General features: G+C 34.3%; 1 protein-coding gene and 1 long non-coding RNA gene across 2 annotated transcripts; one reads left to right on the forward strand and one right to left on the reverse strand.

The window, feature by feature from the left end:
* Positions 1-22: 22 nt before the first annotated feature.
* Positions 23-20,098, forward strand: LOC124448140 (protein HID1-like). Its single transcript, XM_046999151.1, is given in 29 exon segments — positions 23-241; positions 317-466; positions 1,787-1,850; positions 2,406-2,503; positions 2,656-2,697; positions 3,954-4,004; positions 4,725-4,778; positions 4,887-4,933; positions 5,481-5,572; positions 5,575-5,601; positions 5,679-5,736; positions 6,547-6,618; positions 7,034-7,187; positions 7,513-7,569; positions 8,210-8,266; positions 8,617-8,700; positions 8,947-9,103; positions 9,980-10,065; positions 10,282-10,360; positions 11,762-11,823; positions 12,075-12,177; positions 13,111-13,163; positions 13,720-13,799; positions 14,678-14,724; positions 15,225-15,391; positions 15,961-16,052; positions 18,457-18,556; positions 18,868-18,926; positions 19,646-20,098. Coding segments are annotated over 29 exon segments (2,322 nt in total). The 5' UTR covers positions 23-175; the 3' UTR covers positions 19,710-20,098.
* LOC124448142 lies at positions 12,861-17,670 on the reverse strand. The gene is made up of 2 exons (XR_006948958.1): positions 17,245-17,670; positions 12,861-13,825 (listed from the first exon to the last, which is right to left on the reverse strand). It is a non-coding gene; the product is annotated as an uncharacterized LOC124448142 (long non-coding RNA).
* Positions 20,099-20,195: the final 97 nt, after the last annotated feature.

A 20,195-nucleotide genomic window follows, 5' to 3' on the forward strand; every position in this document is an offset into this window, starting at 1 on the left:
CCGCGAACTTTAAATGTTCTGCGGCCGTTCCGTGCGTCCTCGTAAACACTCGGAACGTATTCTTTGTTGAAGAAACTTGAATATTAATGGCGGCGAGATTCTGTTTAGAAGTGTCTGTTTGTCTTTTGCATATATCCCTTTGTTTTTAATCTTATTACCGTTCGCAATCAACAAAATGGGTAATGCAGATACGAAACTTGCTTTTCGGAAGGCTGTTGTTCAACTTACGACGAAAAAAACGGTGAAATTTTCTTATGTAACGAAACGTTCAACACAGTATAGACGACTAGTATTAATATTTTGTTTTTGTTTGTAGGCTCTAGAGGCTGGCGACGAAGCATTTTGGGCCCAATTTTGGACGGATCCTAACGTAACCGTTAGCGATATATTCACTCTTATCCCTGCAGCCGAGATTCGTTCATTAAGAGATGAAAACCCGTCAAATCTTGCTACACTTTTGTACAAGGTATGAACATATTTGGAAAATGTTTTGAAAATCCTAAATAAGTCTATAGTAAAACGCCACGTGTATACAATGCAACGCTTTCTCAACACCATCAGTATTTGTGCTTCTTTGAGAATAATTTCATCCGTAGAGGGATTTGATTTTAGTTTTGAAAACGAATTGAATGTTTTCCTTGAAGAAATACTCATGTTTTCAATCTTTTTAAATTATTGCAATAAATTGATTATGAGCAGTGACAGCTGTCGAAGTGAATTACGAAAACCAGATTTCGCGCAATCTATTTGGTTTTTGATGGAAATATGAAAGTAAACGTTAAAAAAACTACTTCTCTTCAGTGTTTGTTCTAGTTGAATAAAGAGTTTGAAAGTTTATTTCATTGAAAAAAACTAGTGCAATTTTTTGTATGAAGATATCAACTCAAAATTAATTTATTTACTTTGTCTGTAGAAAACTCTCTGTAATTAATAATTGTATATCTTCTGATAACAGACAAAATTTGATACATCTGTTGGCAATACATAATGACAACAAGTGTGATTCCATTATATTAAGGCTGCAAATGGTTTCATTAGAAAAAAATTATTTGAAAATTTAACTAGCATTAAGTGAAGTTTGTACAAAGTTGCCATTGTCTTATTAAACATATTGTAAAGGCTGCTCTTATCATAGAAATAGCTGGATTGTGTTTGTTCTAATCACCAGCTCACACCCCCACAAAAAGTGGGGATAGTCTGCATCCTGGGACCAACTTCTGTGGTTTATGCATTTGATGATAGAGAATAATATTTTGGCTGCACATGGACACACACACCCCATATGGAGGGGAGGGGTATCTGTGCCCATGTTCTGGTTGCTTGGCTATTCATGAAATGTTTGTGAGCTCATCTACTGGGGTAGTTATACAAAACATGGATATAATTTTTCATCCCATTAAAAATATTTTAAAAGCAAGAGTTACAATTCAAACTGTAGAGGCAATACAATTCGCCACTACAGCAAAGTTCTATTACTCTGCTTGAGAAAGTCGTCATCAAACAGTGGATAGAAACATTTGGGTTTTTAATGCAACCTACCTCAATACTGTTATATTTAGTATTTATGCATGTCCATACATTCATAGAAACCTGAAAATAAACAAAAGCATTTTTTGCTGTGTTGTTTTATTATAAGTACTGTGTTGCATTAGTCTTTTTTTGCATTCATTATTTGCTTACACCCTTAAGTGCTTAATACTTTTTTTCACCAGTCATATATAAAAATGAAATTCTCTTACACTTTTTCATATAATGAATGATAAATGTATTTTCTTATTTTATCAAGTGTGTTGAAAGAATTGTGAATGCCAGAGGTACATCATGCACAGGTCCTCAAGAGCACATTATTGGTAAGATTTATGTTATATTTACCAGCTGGGAAGGTCTTGATGAAAAACTGTTTTTCTAAGGAGCTTGAGTCCTCAATGATTACCTCCTTTGTGAAACAAAAGAAAACAGCGCTTAGTTCAAGTGCTTAGCTGCAAGTTTTCTGGTCATGATTTTGTATGGTATAATTCTACATACTCCTACAGACTACAGTCTGAGATAGAAAAATTCCACACATTGCTATAGGCTATCAGATTGCAAGAAACACTATGTATTCGCCTCCTGTTGATTTGTAAGAAAATCAAATGAACTGGTAATATTACATTCAAATTCAATATGGCAAGAATTTTTTTTGCTGACTTGAAGAACTTATCTATTTGGATGAAGTTACATTAAAATATTTTCAAAGATTCACGTAAAGTTCACGCATCAATAAAACCTTAAACTTGATCCTGATGAACTTACTTGAGTTGTTGATTAGAAGTGATACTCATGGGTATATAGGGATACTTAGAAATGTACCTTTTTGTGTGCACTTATCACTGTGTTAATTCGGTTTTTGTTTGAATTTCTTTCAGTTTTAAACTGTGTGAATATCTTGACAAGAGTCATTCCTTATATCTTCGAGGATCCTGACTGGAGAGGATTTTTTTGGTCAACAATCCCTGGAGAAGTAGTGAGTACATTTCATTTAATTCTGTTATTTTTACATAGCATATTCAAACATCCATGCTGGTCATATATGTGGTTTTTGTCATATTTTTTTCTTAATGTTGAGTCTTCTCTACAGACATTCACTATAATCAATGTTTCACTCTTTCACAACAGGCAGACCTTGACAATGCAGGTGGCTTGACTGGCCGCGAGATGGTAAGCTAATAAACTTATAGTGTTTGAAAAAGCAGCGAGATTCTCCCTGATTAGCAAATACCACGTAGATTGTCAAAGAACTTAAAATTTGAGTCATTTGCTATAGCAAACTTTCTCTTTTTTTTTGTTTTGAGAAATCGAAGCCAAAAGCGGCGAAGTCAACTCCAAAAACTATTTTTCTCCGACTCATTTGATTTCATATAGCTACAACTGAAATGCTGCCTTTAGATAAACATTTCTATGTATTTGCATGATGGCGGCTAGGCTCGAAATACCGGCCGAAATGTGCTCGGTCAATATGATGGGGCTACTTCATTTTAACTCGTTCAATATCAGTTTTTGCCTTTCAGTCATTCACTGAAAATATTTTCGCGACACTACGGATTCTCGTTTTTGTCATTCTAACTGTCAATGACCCGTAGAGTAAAAAGTTTGCCCGTCAGCGGCCGTTATTTTTATCCCAGAAGCCAAAATTAACCTCCAGGCACGGTTGTTAAATTCGTATTTGGCTCAGTGCTGCCACTCGTAGGGGAAATCCCCTACAGTAGGGGGATTTAGTGGTTTGTAGGTGGTAGGGAAAATCTCCGTGGAAAACTGTTAAATGTTGGGGAGGATTGTAGGGAGAAAAGAAAATCGTTTAAAAATGAGCCTCATTTTTGCCCAAAATACTCTTTTCTTCCTGTGTTCTCACTATTTAGCTAGTGATTGTAACAGAATCTTTCTTTTGGCACAATTTGTAACCATATATGGCTATAGAAGATCAGCAACTTAGAATAAACTCAATGTGTCAATTGCACAACCTGCATTTCCATTACTTCCTATGCCAAATTCTAACTTTGTCGTCTTGATGTTCTTAGTTTTCGATAAACCCTTTTTTGTATGTATTTTTTAAAAACAGACTAAAAAATTCAATGGTCCGACCCGACGTAGGTATATAATAGGTGGATATGTTGTTGTGTAGGGGAAAAGTAGGGGAAAACAAGGAAAATCATAGCAGGGGGAAGTAAGGGAAGAATAAAGTTTTGGTTGGTGAAATGTGCATACACAGAGTGGCAGCACTGATTTGGCTCACTAATGTAGCTAATCATTGAGTTGTAAGGACTTTCTTTTGAGCATTTGTAGCTACAGTGTATGAAAATTTTGAGACAATTGATTGGAGCAATTTATCTCTGACCTGACAATTTGTTTCAAATAATTTATGTGATTGCTTTAAAAAGAAACATCGTACTAAACAATTTCCTCGTCAATTGATTTAGAACACAGAGTCATCACCACCTTTGGCTCAATCTCTGTTAAATGCTTTGGCTGTAAGTACCCGGATAACATAAATTTTTCATCATCTGTATCGTTAGAGTGGCCATGCACAATAACAAATGGCGGGGAAATCTGTTAAGTCTTGAAATAAAAACATTTGCAGAAATACAAACTCCGAAACAGCATGTTGTAGTTTAGAGTAAGGCTTACAAATGTAACTAAGTCTGGAAAATTTTCGTTGAAGAAGTCACAGGCGTAAGAAGATTGACAATTTGGTGATGGGGGTTCTTTGCATGTTATGCAGTGTCAAGTTCCTTTGAACTCTATTGTTTTCTAAGGATTATAACATGCATATACGAATATCAGGCTCAACTTATTTTTTCCTCTGAAATGTTTTCATGATTGTGTGCCAATTCTCTTTGATTCATTCATTTATTCATTCATTCATTCATTAATTGATTGATTGATTTAACTTGTTCACCTCAGATCTGTTTTGCACAGGCTAATAAAACACAGTTATTGGCTAATCAGCTGACGCGTTTTTTTGTTTTTATATTATAATTGACTTTCATGTACATTTGAGTTCTTTTATATGCTTTAATGCCTCTTACAAGGTAAACACTCTATACTGTGTTTTACCAATTGCCAAAATAGGCGATGTCTTTGCTTTTTTTATAAAGTACATTGAAGTATTATAAATAAATTTGCACTAAGCCTGTTTTAAAAACTTTTAAACTGCTCAAAATCTCTTTCATGAGTCGATTTTACTGTAGGACCTTCTTTTTTGTCCCGATTTTACTGTTCATGCTACAAAAAGGATTGGACCGGTAAGCTGAAGTCTTTTTTGAACACTATTGTTGCTGTGTGAGTAAATCTCAAAAGAGAATTTATTAAACTTTTGGACGTTTCAAATGCTTTTTTAATTGTTTGATTAGGAGAATCCCGAAGATCTTTCTACCATCGATAGCTGTGAATATATATGGTACGTTCAGTTCAAGAATGAAGCGGTTATTTTCTTTTTGATTTTTAGACTTATTTTGACAAATACAAGATTTAAAAAAGCATTTAACAAAAAACAATCATTTTTTTATGCTGAAACGACTATTATTGTTTACGTCAGTGTGCAGTTATGTCGATGGTGACGTCACCCTCGAGTTGTTTGTGGTACTTTATGCAATGTTAGGTAGAACGGTCTAGCAAAAGCGCATGCTTGGTATTCGAGAAAGTTGCTTTGTAGAATTAATACAATGGGTAGACAAATAAATTCAGTAGGTAAATAAATTCAGAAAATTAAAAAAAAATTTTGAAAAAATTATGGCATTAGCAAGATGCGCAGTTTTCAATTATAAAATTTTGAAGTTGTGCACATCCCCCTCGTACCCTTAACTAGGAAAATTCGTTATAGAATATGCGTATGCCCAAGTATCCCAGTTTCCCACCCGATTTTATATCTATTCAAAAAAATTCGTAGCTTTGGGATGCATTTGAGCGATATATCACCACGGTGATACTCATGTGTTGTTCTATAGGGAAGCTGGTGTTGGTTTTAGCATTTCACCGTCTCATGTTCCGCAGTACGACCTGAACAGGGTCGCCATATTAAAGCTTTTATTAACGTGTTTTCTGAATCCATGTACCTCAATCCTACATGTAAGATGAATTTATTTCTTTGTCGTGTTCTTTGGGAGTGGTTGTTTTCAACGTTCCAAGATACTTTCTTTTTTCAGCTGACATTCAGGCAGCTCCAAATAAATGGTTGTCTCATTTTTCTTCATCTGAGAATCGGTATGTGAATGTCGTGTTGTCATAATTCGCCGCCTTCAGACCAGCAGAAGCATGTCAACTACCCTTCTGAGCAACTTATGATTACAAAGTGAATTCCACCTAAATGTATTTTGCTTGTTGCATCCCAAAATGAATGAAAATAACACAACGTGTCAAACAAACATTACACATGTGTCAAACAAACATTACACGACGTGTTAAACAAATATTACACAACCTGTCAAACAAACATTACACGACGTTTCAAACGAACATTAACACGACGTGTCAAACAAACATTAACACGTCGTGTCAAACCAACACTCCTTCATACTACTGGTTTAAACGCTCTTTTCATAGTTTTCATCCTCAAATTAACATGCGAAATAAGGAAGTATTTCAAATCAGACCAATCTGTGCATTTGTTTATATTGATGCATTTTGACTGACTTGAAATGTAAACAAAATGTGTTTTTTTCTGATACAAAGTTTTTCCTTGTTTGGCATGCTTTGAAGGTATGAAATCCATCGATTTAATTCCATTCGTTCCATAGATTTTCATCTTATTTTAATATTTGCGGTAAAACCATACAAAGCTTTCTAGCCAACCGTCCTCTCATTCATTTAACCAATTGTAGGCCATTGCACTCTATCCAAATGTTGTAACACAGTAAAGTTCGTGTACACAATACAAGTTTAATTCACAATAGTTATTTAGATTGTTGCTATTTGAATACATAATGAAACCCTTACCTCTCGGCTAACGTAGACCGTCATGAGCTTCCATGCCGCAAACGATACATTTTAATTTCATATTTCCGTCACCTCTAGACACGCTTTGCCGCTGTTCACATCTCTTTTGAATACCGTGTGCTCATACGACCCCGTCGGCTATGGTGTTCCGTAAGTGAAGTTCAACAATTTTTGAGATGGTTGCTATAAACTAATCATTTTTAAGTCTTATTTAAAGTTTATTAAACGAAACGAAAGTTAACGACTTTTATCCACAAATCAGTTTTCAGCTAATGTGAAAAATACTAACTTTTAAATTACGAATTATTTATGATGGGAAAATATCTATGATGAAGTTAACATCAATGAATATCGACATTAAAAAAAATTTATTCGTTCAATAACCATAAAGAGTTTCAAACGTTCAAATAACTCACGCCCACTATCGACACCCAATTTCCTCGTTATTTTTTTTTTTCGCCACCCCTCCTGTCCAACTCTCTTGGGAGCATCCTACTTCTATTGCCACCACCACCCCCTGATTTATAAGTTACACCATCAATAACAACAATTACGTAATGTTTAGATACAATCATTTGATGTTTAACGATTCAAAAGAACCTTTGGCCGAAGTTGCTTCACAACTGTTAGTTGTTCTACTTGATCAGAACAGTGAGCAAATACGCACTTCCGGTACGGACACCCCGACGGATGAAGGTGTTCTCGAACAGACTCCTGAGGTATGGAGTATAGTCTGCTTGAGTTGATTGTTCATGTTTAGCATTTGGGAAATAAAAGATTTTACTGGGTTTGGACAGGCTTATGCAAACCGAGGAGACCTTTGGGAGAACTTAAAAGCTGATCAGTAGAAACTAGAAACCAAAGGTCGAATTGCACATGCTTGACAGTTCACAAAAACATCTCTGAGATGTGCATAAGCCAAAGCAAACACGAAAAACATTTATTTATTTCTGGCTAATGCTAACTCAGCTCTAGACCAATCAGTGCGCGCGTTTTTTTTGTTTGTATTTTATAAAAATTCATCATTTATTTTTCTTTTGACAGCTTGTTTCGCAAGAAAATCTCTTTTGCAACTATTTATCTCGCATTCATCGCGAGGAGGTTGGTAACCCCGCTTAAAACTTGTTATTTTTTTTTCACGTAGCTTTTTCCATTTTGTAGATTACAGATTGCACACCTTAGATTAAGCATATGCAAGTATTCTGTAATGTATTGTGAGAGTTCTGAATTGTATCATTGGATATTCTATTTTAAAAATGTACTTTAAGTATTTTTATGCTTAAGTGGTTGTGTTTATGATCCCGGCTACCCGGGATTCAGCGAGGTGTGAAATGATTTTGAGTCATTGAAAGGAGTCAGGACTTCAAGCGCAAAACTCACAACCTTTTCTTAAGCGTCATAAGTCATTTTAGTTGTAATTTTCCAATCAGGCTAAATTATTTGTTTTCATTTTAAAGGTTTTGTGAATTTTTAAAGTCGGAGCATAGAGAAATTGCTCAAAAAAGTTTTTGTTGTGAAGTATTTAATTTTTTCCAATTTCCAAAATGATTTAACGCTTCACTGAATCTCGACTACCCGAGCTCGTGTAATCAGCCCCTTAGAGTCCGTGCTTTAAACTTTTTAAGATATTTAATTGCATGCTCTGGACTGCAAATTTCATGCTGTAGACTTCAAATTGGGAGCTATAATTTCAGGAATTACGCTATTGCTTGATTAGACTGACACTTAACTGCATTTTTAGGACTTCCATTTTATTCTTCATGGTCTTGCACAACTGTTGAATAATCCACTCATACAGGTTTCGTATTTTTTCATGCGTGTATTTTAAAATTCATAAACACCACACACAAAAAATCTCCTCATACATAAATTGTTATTAGTGCGATATGAATGGATGCCAGTCTCTCAAATCCCTATTGTGTTTACCCTGTTTTTGTTCAATTATCTGGTAAAATAGTTAAACTGCTTTACAGTTTACACGATGACTGTTAGAGCTCTGTTTGATTATCTGGACTCATTCATTTAGAATTTATAACAATACATCTCGTTGCAAGGGAACTTTCTTTTTGTCTTGTGTTAATATCTTTCTGCTAATATCCTGTATGATAACATTGGTGCCCGAAAACTCATACCACAGTATTTATGTAGACATATCTTCCCAACTCGACGAAGAAAATTAATTTCCATCAGGAATTGTTGGTTTTGTTTTGGAAAATGTGCGACCTAAACAAAGTAAGTCACGTGTTTTCTTTTCGTACAACATACTTTTCCTTACATGAAGCTGTTTTTCTCACGAATGTTTTGTTGTATACAAGATACTCTTCCTTACATGAAGTTGTTTCTCTCACAAATGTTTTTGTATACAAGATACTCTTCCTTACATAAAACTGTTTTTTTAGGCGACTTTCTTCTCCTTTCATGTATTATTTGTTTTTTTACCTGAAGTTTATTTTGAATTAATTAATCGCGTTTCCGTAGAAATTCCTGTTCTTCGTCTTAAAAAGCAGTGATGTGTTGGAGGTACTGGTACCCATTCTCTACCATTTGAATGACGCGAGATCCGACCAATCACGACTCGGCTTGATGCACATTGGCGTCTTTATTTTGCTGCTTCTCAGTGGAGAGCGTAATTTCGGTGAGAAAACTTAATTGCATTGGAATATAAATTAAGCTATGTTTAGATTATATGAAATATATTTGAACTAGGAAGGGCGGATTGACATCATCAGCTTGCCTAGTCGTTTTGCTTGCCTTTTTTTTGCTTTTGTCTGAAAACCAGTGTCACGCAGAGCCGTACATACGAAAGATTTGGGACACCGGAAGTAAAATTAACTATCGTCCGCCATTTGTTTTCCAAAAGCCGGCAAATATGGAGCATTAAAGGAGGGAAAGACAAATTTTCTGCTGTGTTTCCTTATTCATGAATAGATAGCCATCGCCAACTTTGGCATTCACTTGTTTATGGATATTGTTATAATAAAAACCATTCAGTGGATATAATTTATATGTCTTTCAATACTTTTTTACCACAAGAGAACGCGTACATTTCTATTTTTTGTCGCTTTGATTCGTGCTATTAACAACGCATAATAATACTATTTTAAAGAATCACTTTTACGCATGTTCTTTCGTGTCGTGCATCACTACTGATGTGTTGTAGTCACGTTTGTGTCATACGTGACTGATTTTCTCCCCAATAATATACATGAAAAAATTCTCAATTCTGATTGGTTAAGAGCAGTGCAATTTATCGTAAATGCCAGTGCAAAAATGTGAAACACAGAGAAAAAAAATAAATACAATGCAATTTGTATAGGTAATAGCATGGTTTCGAGAGCAATTTGGGAAAAACATGCACGAGTGAATTTTTCAAAGACTATCAAAATTGCACGAGTCCGTAGACTTCAACGTTATCAATTAGCGTTGTAGTTGCAGTTTCCTTCAGCTAATCATCTCTTTAATGGCGTCTTCAACGAGAAATTATATTACAGGCGTGCTTTTTATATTACAGGTGTGCGTTTAAATAAACCGTATTCAGTAAGGATACCTATGGATATACCTGTATTTACAGGAACCCATGCGGATCTTCTTATCATAGTGAGTATTTTTGCGAACATCTTCTGGTGAAAATGCGGATGTTGAGGTAATTTTAATTAGCTCTTTATCGTCTCTTTTCAAAAAACTTCTTTTGGCGGGAAAACTTGTTTTCCTTGAAAAAAGATTACCCAAGTGGATGCACTGACATCATTAGAACTAAACTTATGTGTTTCTCCGTGAGTCAGTTTTTATATTGACTAAATTTGTTATTTTTAGATATTTCATAAAATCATCACGACTGGTCATCAAAGGCTTCAACCGCTCTACGATTGTCTTTTGACAATAGTTGTTAATGGTATGTCGTATTTAATGAAGAGCATTAAAGTGCCGTGTCACCTTCAGTGAAATTATCTATTTGAACAGAGTTGACAATTTTAAAAACATTTGCAATATGTTTTATAAGACGAAAATTTGATCTTCCTTCACTTTTTGGGCCTCAAAGTTTGCATTTTTCGTGTCGGATCGTGAGGCTTTGTGGCTGGGTCTATTTTACTGGACGTGTAGTACATTGGAGAACAAGGAAGATCAAATTTTCGTCTTATAAAATATATTGCCAATGTTCTTCAAATAGTCAATTTTATCTGAATTGACTATTTCCCTGAGAGAGATATAAGCACTTTAATGCGACGCATGTTGATTGATTACTAACTGCATTTTTACACGCAGTTCTGATTGGTCAGTAGTTGCAATTGTTGCACTATGATTGGTTAGTAGCGATATTAGATAAACCTGGAGTTAGATAGATGTCCAAAAAGAAGTATAAGTAATATACATTGTCATTTACTATACGGTAACACATGATTTTGTCGAAAAGACTGCAACTTATTCTAATTACCCGACGTTTAGAATTTGCAGTAATCACTGATCTCAAAAAAGGACTGAATCAAGCATCTATCACAAAAGTTGAAGACAAAAAATAAGGAGTGCCGCCATTACTAAGGGACCAACTTACGAAAATAAGCAGCAGATATATTGTGGATTTATACGAGAATACTCATGAATTTTCAAACATGTAACTACATGAACATTACTGAGGGATTAATCAGTTTATAGAAGATCTAAAAATAAGATGAAATATGATGAAATATGCAATTTTATACAGTGATTTTTGTCATCGGTGACCGTACTGTGGTTTGGAAAAAACTATGAAAAAAGCTCACAACTACATGGAAATACCTAGAATCGTTGGAATCGTTATTCAGAAATACTAACTGATAAGATATTCTCATAAACCATCACAAACTAATCAATCCTTAAAAATTTACGAGTGATTTGGAATGAGAACAGCTTAAAAATTTTTTTTATACGGTCGATTATTCTTCCTGACTCTCTTTACAATGGCCACAAAGGTTGTTTTTGATCAATGTTTTTGATTTTTGGCAATGTGTTACTATGTTTTTCATAGTTTTGTTTGTTGAATCAAATTTATATTTCGATGAGTTGCACCCTTAATAATGGCGGCGATGGCTTAAAAATTTGTTTACTGCGAATATAGAGTTGCTTAACCCAGTCTTATTTCGAGATCAGTAGCAGTAATTTATCCCCTGGAAGCCCTGGATGCGATCAAAAAGAATCTCGTCCTTGAAATTTGCAATTTGCCCCACCCGCAAATCATAGGGAGATGCAAGTGTTTTAAACACTCTTTATAACTTAAGGAGCTTTAACTCAATGTCATTGTAGTAAATTTATTCTTTAGTTTCTCCATACTTAAAGTCTCTCTCGATGGTCACTTCAAACAAGCTTCTACATTTACTCGAGGTAAAATCATCAAAGTCAACAAAGAATGTCTGTAGCGCAGTCAGAACGATTTTTCTTGGGGTGGGGGGGAAGGACAATTATTCATACATGCAGGATATACTATATTACGTTCCTTAGAAATTTATGGTTTTCAGAAGATTATAGCATGCATTTATAAATATATTCCCCTCCCCTCAATTAATACTCTGGCGGCGCTACTGAAGCATGTCCCCGTATTTTTCCGAATTGTTTAGAATGTTTTTTCTTGGCAGGCCTTTTCCACACCATGGTTTTTATTTGCCGGAGCGACCAATCATCATTTAGTATTTTTTCTATTGGAAATCTTCAACAACATCATACAATATCAATTCGATGGTAACATTCAATTTTTGTCTCGAAAAGCGCAATGGCCGTAGTGAATGGCCAAAAATTACACCCGAGACTTCTGAAGGTAGTAGAAAACTCAAGAGTTCTGAAAAGCACTGTTTTGAGGGTTAGAGTACTAACCCAAAAGATTTATTTATGATTTTGGGACTCTATGCAAACGTTGACACCTTATGAGTTTTCTACTTAAATGCAAAACGTTTCGACACCCTGGAACAGTTCTTTTAGAACTTTCGAGTTATTGTTCTAATTCAAAACAGAGCTTGTATGTATCTCTTGTTTTGCCTTTGGTGTTTCTTGGGTTTTTTCTGTTAGTTGGGTTTCAGAACTCTTTGGTTTCTGTCAGTTTTCAAAACGCATGAGAATTGTATGACTTTTTTGGCCATTCGCCAACGGCAATTACGCTTTTCACGACAATATTAAGATTTGTCACCACGACAAAGTCTGTTTTATTTATTGAATTTATTGAAACATAGATCATACATAATTCATTTATCAATTGATTCAAACAGTGGCGTAGCTAATCCGCTTATTTACTCTTTTGTCTATTCATTCACTGTGAAGATAAAAGAATTCAAAAAAATAAAAGGACAATGATTTAAATTCAAATTGCAGGACTAAAGCTTGCAGTCTGGCTACCATACTAGGTTTCAAAATGAAGTATTTTCCGAATATTTAAATTATATCTAATACATATTGTATTGTGCGTTTTAATTGCGTTTTAAATCTTTGATAAATATCCGCTGCATATGAGTCGGATTTGACTTCAAATATACAGTTTAGAATTGCAACATTTTTCATTCAAACAATGAATGCATGTGAAATAATCTTTATTTTATTGGAATTATGAAGAAAGTTGATTAAAAATGTTGATTTACTCCTACACAAGCATTTTTTTTCTAACAATGGATGATCTGTTTTTAGGTAATTCACATTTGATCTACGCCATAATTAGAAAAAGAAATATGTTTCATCAGGTATGACGCATGCGCAAAAATGCTTTTTGTTTTGTCTATTTCCTCTGATAGGAATGCCTTTCACTATTTGAAAATCGGCTTTGAAACATCTGATTGGTTTGTTAAAGGGCTCTTGTGTGTGGCCAGTAGCTTTTAATGAAACGTTACTTTTATTATTAATATTATTATTTATTATTATGAATTTCCGCGAAATCTATTCGTCCATTTTTTTTCCTTGCTTGGTCCTTTTTCTCGTTATTTTTTTGTTTTTCTTTCTTTAACCCAGCTTTATGCTCCGATTCTTATTATTTACTGTCCCTAACCGCATAATTAGGAATAAGCAACCACGTTCTGCAACTCAGTGTTGTATATTTAATAACTTTACTGGCTTCGATTGTTCTTTTGATCGTTTGCTATTGGTCAGAAACAACCAATTGACTGCTGTCGTTATTGTAATCACATATACGTAAAAAGATAAGCGTGGATAAAAAGTATTATGGGTGCCTCCATTCTTCATATTCCTTATTCTATGCCTTAACCCTCTTTCTCTTGACAAGTTTTTTTATTTTCCATTTAGCTGGCGAATCTTTCGACAGATCCTAGTACGGCGAAGAGACCACGAAGAAAGCGCAACGAATCAGAAACGTCTAGTGAAGAGTAAGTAATTGACCAATCAGAAACGTCTAGAGAAGAGTAAGTATATAACCAATCAGAAACGTCATGTGAAGATTAAGCAATTGACCAATCAGAAACGTTAAGTGAAGAGTAAATAAATTACCAATCAGAAACATTATTTGAATAGTAAGTAATTGACCAATCAGAAACATTATTTGAATAGTAAGTAATTGACTAATCAGAAACGTCAAGCAACTGTCCAATTCCTCTAAGGCATGTTTTTGCGAATGGTACTGTGGAGCTTAATTGACTTGAAATATTTTTAATTTTAAGTATTTAGTTTTTATAACTTTCTGTTTGTGTCGTGTAATTTCATAATCATGTCGATCCAAGAATTTGTTCAGCCAAATTGTTTCGTTCATGATTGTAAGAAAATAGATCATTGAAAAATACTACCCAAAAATTTAAGTGTACATAGATTTAGGTTGGAGTTACTAAATTCTAAAAGCAGTGAAGTATATACATTCTCTAATCTACGTGGTATTTGATCTACAGTCTTAAAGCAGTGAAGTATATATATTCTCTAATCTAGGTTATGTTTGATCTACAGTCTTAAAGCAGTGAAGTATAAACATTCTCTAATCTAGGTTATGTTTGATCTACAGTCTTAAAGCAGTAAAGTATAAACATTCTCTAATCTAAGTTATGTTTGATCTACAGTCTTAAAGCAGTGAACTATATACACTCTCTAATCTACGTGATATTTGATCTACAGTCTTCAAGCAGTGAATTGTATACATTCTCTAATCTAGGTTATGTTTGATCTACAGTTGAACAACTTTGACATACGTAGCAAAATTCACTGATATCGAAGACACAAGTTTGAAGTTCTTGTATGTTGATGGATGTTCTGTTTTTAGTGAAGATAAACCTGTGGCGGATAAACTACCGGAAATCGAAGCACAAGGTTTATTTCCATTTTAATGTATTCAAACTCTTTGATGTAACATAACTAGGCATAGTATAACAGGGACTTGGAAAGTCAGCTATGTAGGTATTTAAGTATAGCCTCACGGATCTTTAATTTCATTAATAGTAATTTCCTTTTTTTAAGTCTTTGGTGATGAAATCAAAATTTAGTTATGTACTTAATCTTGCCAGTTTAAATAACACTCTCTTTCCGGGCCATGGCTAGGACGTTTATTGGGGAGTGTATATTCATGTATTCAGTTGTTCCCGACGGAGTTCTTTATAAAGCCAAATCACTTTCAAAAGAAATCAGTCGGGTGCAACTGAATATATAAATGAACAGACGTCCCACCCTTCCTAATTAACTTTCTAGCTATGTTCCTACTCACGGTGGTCAGGTCTTTGCCTGCGGTCGTGCTTGGCCAAATTTGCACCCATTTATTTATTATTACATGACCAATAGCTAGAATTACGACATATGTTATTATATCATTTCAGTTGAAGAAGTTCACAGAACTGGAGTGGACGCAGATTCAAGTGATAACGATTTCGGGTCAGCAGCTAATCCGTCAGTCGTCCTGTCAAAGGAGAGCTCCTATCGAAAAGTGATTGGTAGATCACAGTCCGTGTCTAGTTCGGGTTCTTTCGTAGCTACTTCGGATTGGGTATGATCGGTTTTATTACATTAAAGGAACTAGATTCAATTTTATTTTGACCAATAATTTGTTTCTGCACGACCAGAAGATTATAGCTAAAAGTTTTACTAAATCTTAGTGTATTTTTGAATGCAATAACTTTCGTGCTGTTTTATAATACTTCAGTTATGTTTCGTAAAGGATTATGGGTTATGTATTCAGAATTTAAAGATAATACGCCATTGGTTTTGTGGATGGTCAGGGGTCGTTCATATTAAGAGAACTTTTCAAAGGGTTAAATGTTGTGTAAAGAAAACATAAATTTTGATTGTTATTTACATGAACATTTCCCCGAAGTGAAAAATGATCTTGAGGCATAGAAAGTAGTTGATACTCCACACACTATATTACACAGTGTAAATGATTTTGAAATGTGGTTATGTCATTTTTATTGTCATGCACATTTAAAAGTCAGAATGTTGTGGAAACTTTCAAAAAATTTCTCAGATAATTAATATTGCATGATGAAACCTTGAAGTTGAAACCTTTAAGATTAATTCATCGAAGCAATATATTGTTCAATTTATTTCTTTGCGTAGATCCAATCTTGGAAACAGAAGCTTCCACTTCAGACAATCATGAGAATGCTTCAAGTTCTGGTTCCTCAAGTGGAAAAAATCTGCATCGACAAGTAAGTGTAGGAAATTTATATTGTTCTCTAAAACATTTCTATCATGTTCTGTGTCCACTCCTCCAGTTTTGGGACTAACTTAAATGTCCAATAAACGCCCCCTTGAAGCGGGAGTTTGTATTAGACGCTTCTCTTATAGACGCCTCTCTCTAGTAGACACCTCTCTAATAAACACCTTTATCACGTTAGCATTATGATAGCATCAGTATTATAGAATATTTAACGATTATTATAGATTATTATACAAAATCTTGAAAGAATATTTAATCTTAACACCAAGGTGATAGAAATGATAAATATTGTCACGTTATACGTACATGCTGCATGCGTAAGTCATATTTTTCAATTTTGGGTCTTTTGCCTAAAACGATTTTTTGCCTACTTTTTCGTTTTGTATTTATTGCCAACTCAATGAATGTTTCAATACATGATGTTGAATAAAAAGTTTGACTGTTTTTAAAGTTGAACTCCTTCCTTGTTTTCTTTGAAACTCACATAAATTTCTATAGGACATGAAAGTTAGTAACGTGACGATAAGCGACGGGTTAATGCCCTTCTTTGGACTGCTAGAACTTATCTAACGCCCTTCGTCGAACTGCTAAAACTTATAAAACGCTCTGGGTGTTTATTATGTCATTTACGGTAATAAATGTAGGTTTTTTAGCGGCTGGGACGTCCGTACGGAAAAAGTATTTGCACGAGGTTACAAAAGCGGCTCGAGCGGCGAAGAAATTTGCGTTGTAAAATGGCCGATACGGCTTGATGTTGAGACTAAAATTGAATTGTTTTTTATAAATTTTCACTTCGTCTGAATAGTAAAATTCCATTTCGCTGTGATAACTACCATCTGAATACACTTGCTGTCTCGTTGAACAGTTTACATCGCTTTTAAATCATATAGTACAGCTGTTAATGACAAAATTCTTCACTTAAATGATACAAGGGTAAAACTTTCTTATAGTCTTACCATGCCTCAAAACAAAATTTTGATATAGGACCAGCCCATATTTTACATTTACAACGCGTTCTGCGCATGTCGTGTTTGATGACGTTTTCAGTAGTTAAAAAAAAGTTCGGAGTCATCTCGTCTGAGAAAGTTTCATACTTGTATCATTATAGTGAAGGGTTAGGTGTTTTTTTTTGTCATTAACAGCTGCACTAATATTTGAATATCCTAAAGAATGAATCTCACGGTAATGCCTTCCGCGTTTGTGTTTACTTCTGCTAATGATTTCGCCACTTCGTAAACAAATACATTGCGAAAAAAGTATCTCTTTTTAACCACTGCTGCAGCCAATCAGATTGCTAAAAATAAAAAAATCGTTTCGCATGCATAAATAAAAATATAAGTTTTTACAAATAAAAATGTAAGCCTTTTTTGTAAGTTCCTGCTAAACTCTACCTTGAACATACTGCAATGCTCAAAATAACATATTGTGTTCGGTGATAGTGATAACGTAAAAAATATTTTTCAGTCTACTGATTCTCATCATCCAGTACATAACTAGGAAGTAAACACGGTTTTTCTCTACAATAGTTGACGTTGAATGCTTCAAATAATAATCAAAAAAACATTGAAAGAAAATCAGTTTAATAATTGTTGTGGAAGATCTGGAATTGTGATAGGTCAAAATGACAGGCAAGCTAAAAAATTTCCGGTCAATAGTCATTTTTGATCACTGATATGTATAAAGACTGGATAACGCAACTTAGTGCTTGACTTGAAGCCGGGTGGCGGCCATATTGGACTATCCACTTTTTCAGTGTGTTATATACTTTTTATATAACAAACTGCTACTCTCGCATTTATTTTGGATCATATGTTTTACTCTTGGGACAAAAAAGAATTAATATGATGACAAGACTGTAATAGAACGGTATTGGTCGAAAACCCATGTTCTCTAAATTTCTTATGGAATCTTTTCACGTTGCTTAAATGTCATAATAAACGATTTGGCATGATTTCAGAAATATAAAATGGCAAAAATACAAACTACTAGAAAAATTCATTGTAAAATACATACTAGAAGTGGGTAGTCCAATATGGCCGCCGCAGTCAAAAGTTGGCTTCGAAAGTTTCTAGGCACCAGAATTAAGTTGCGTTATCCAGTCTTCATATATATCAGTGCTTTTGACCCGTCAATTGTCCTTTGACTGGCCGTTATTTCGAGGCCTGATAATACGGTGGATTTCAGCCATTTTTCCAAAAACCTCGTTTTTTCTGGGGTTAATTGTTCTAAACTTAGCTAAATATGTTTGATCAGTTTGGCCTCTGGTTGCACGCTGAGATATTTTTTATTCGAAATAAAAGAACTTTAAAATTGTCGTGTATAATTGTTAGTTATGCATTCTCTACGAAGTCCTTTGACGAAACGAGCAATTTTGCCATGCTTTTAAACTTTAGAGGGCTAACAGATGAATCGGAAATATTGAAATTTCTTCAACATGGTACTTTGGTCGGCTTGCTGCCTGTACCTCACCCAATTCTTATCAGAAAATATCAGGTAATTTACTCTTCAAACAGTGTTCATACATGCTTGAATGTCTTTTAATATCCGTAAATTTTATGTATTGAAAAAATTGAAGGCTTTTTAAAGTGCATGAGTTTAAATTTTTTTGATCGATTTTTTTAACATGTCATTGCACGCACAACTTTATTTTCAAAAGTATATTTGAAATTGTAACATAACACTCGTTTGCAAAAAAGTGGCTGTACATTAGCATCGTACGAACCCTGTTTGAATTTGGATTTTCTTAATTTCACACGATGAAGTATTACTAACTTGTTGTACCTTATCATTAAATTTTATTCAAGGCGAACAGTGGAACACAGATGTGGTTTCGTACCTACATGTGGGGAATTGTTTATCTCAGGTAGAAATAAAAGGTTTTAATCCTTTTGTATGTAAATATTATTTACTGCATAGTTTAGTTTCTGTTTCGCGAGTGATCTGATGCTATAATTGGTAAATGTGCGAATGTCTTCATCAGGAGTGAACTGACGTTGAAACTTTAGTTCTTGTATACTCTAGTCTAGTGTCTTCATCTAAAGTGATCTGATGTTGAAACGTGAGTATTTATATACTCCAGTCTAGTGTCTTCATCAGGAGTGATCTGATGTTGAAACTTTAGTCTTTATATACTCTAGTCTAGTGTCTTAATCAGGAGTGATCTGATGTTGAATCTTTAGTTCTTATATACTCCAGTCTAGTGTCTTCATCAGGAGTGATCTGATGTTGAAACTTTAGTCTTTATATACTCTAGTCTAGTGTCTTCATCAGGAGTGATCTGATGTTGAAACTTTAGTCTTTATATACTCCATTCTAGTGTCTTCATCAGGAATGATCTGATGTTGAAACTTTAGTTCTTATATACTCCAGTCTAGCGTCTTCATCAGAAGTGTCTGATGTTGAAACTTGAGTCCTTGAATACTCCAGTCTAGTTTCTTCATCAGGAGTGATCTGATATGAAAATCCAATCTAGTGAACAAGAGATCGAACTTTAAAAAATTATAATTATAAGAAGATTTCAGCTTTTTCTCCATATCTTCTCAGTCATTCAAAAAAAGTGACAATTGTTTGTGTTTTCTTCAGAAACATCGACCCTCCAATATGGTACGACACAGATGTAAAGCTTTTCGAAATTCAACGAGTGTGATCTACGTAGACTACATTAACATTAGTGAAATTTTTAAATTTTATTTATGAGCAAAGGAACAAAATAATATGGCGGATATGGTCGAGTTCTTCAAGCCCGCTTAACGATGTTGACCGGATAGTTGTAAATTTTCATCTCGAAAAGCAAGTTTGGTATACATTAATCAAACTTTTCATTTCAGCACTTCTTTGGTTTGAATCATAACTTAAAGGTTTTCTAGAAAAATCACTATCCAGTTCATATCGTTAGATCACAGTTTCGTACGATCCACCCCAGGTGTATCTGTGAAAAACACAAGTATAAACTTGTTGTGAAAATCGTATTTTATTCACAATTATCTGTGATTGAATGTAAAAATTTCAATTATTATAACCACATAATATGATGAAGTCTCGAATTGAAAACTCTACTTGAAAAAAATTTCTCCTCCTAATTCCACTTTTCCAATAGACGCATAACAAATCGGTCGCTTGATTAGTAAGGACT

Source organism: Xenia sp. Carnegie-2017, unplaced genomic scaffold (genome assembly GCF_021976095.1).
Source record: "Xenia sp. Carnegie-2017 unplaced genomic scaffold, XeniaSp_v1 HiC_scaffold_23, whole genome shotgun sequence".
Taxonomy (NCBI): domain Eukaryota; kingdom Metazoa; phylum Cnidaria; class Anthozoa; order Malacalcyonacea; family Xeniidae; genus Xenia; species Xenia sp. Carnegie-2017.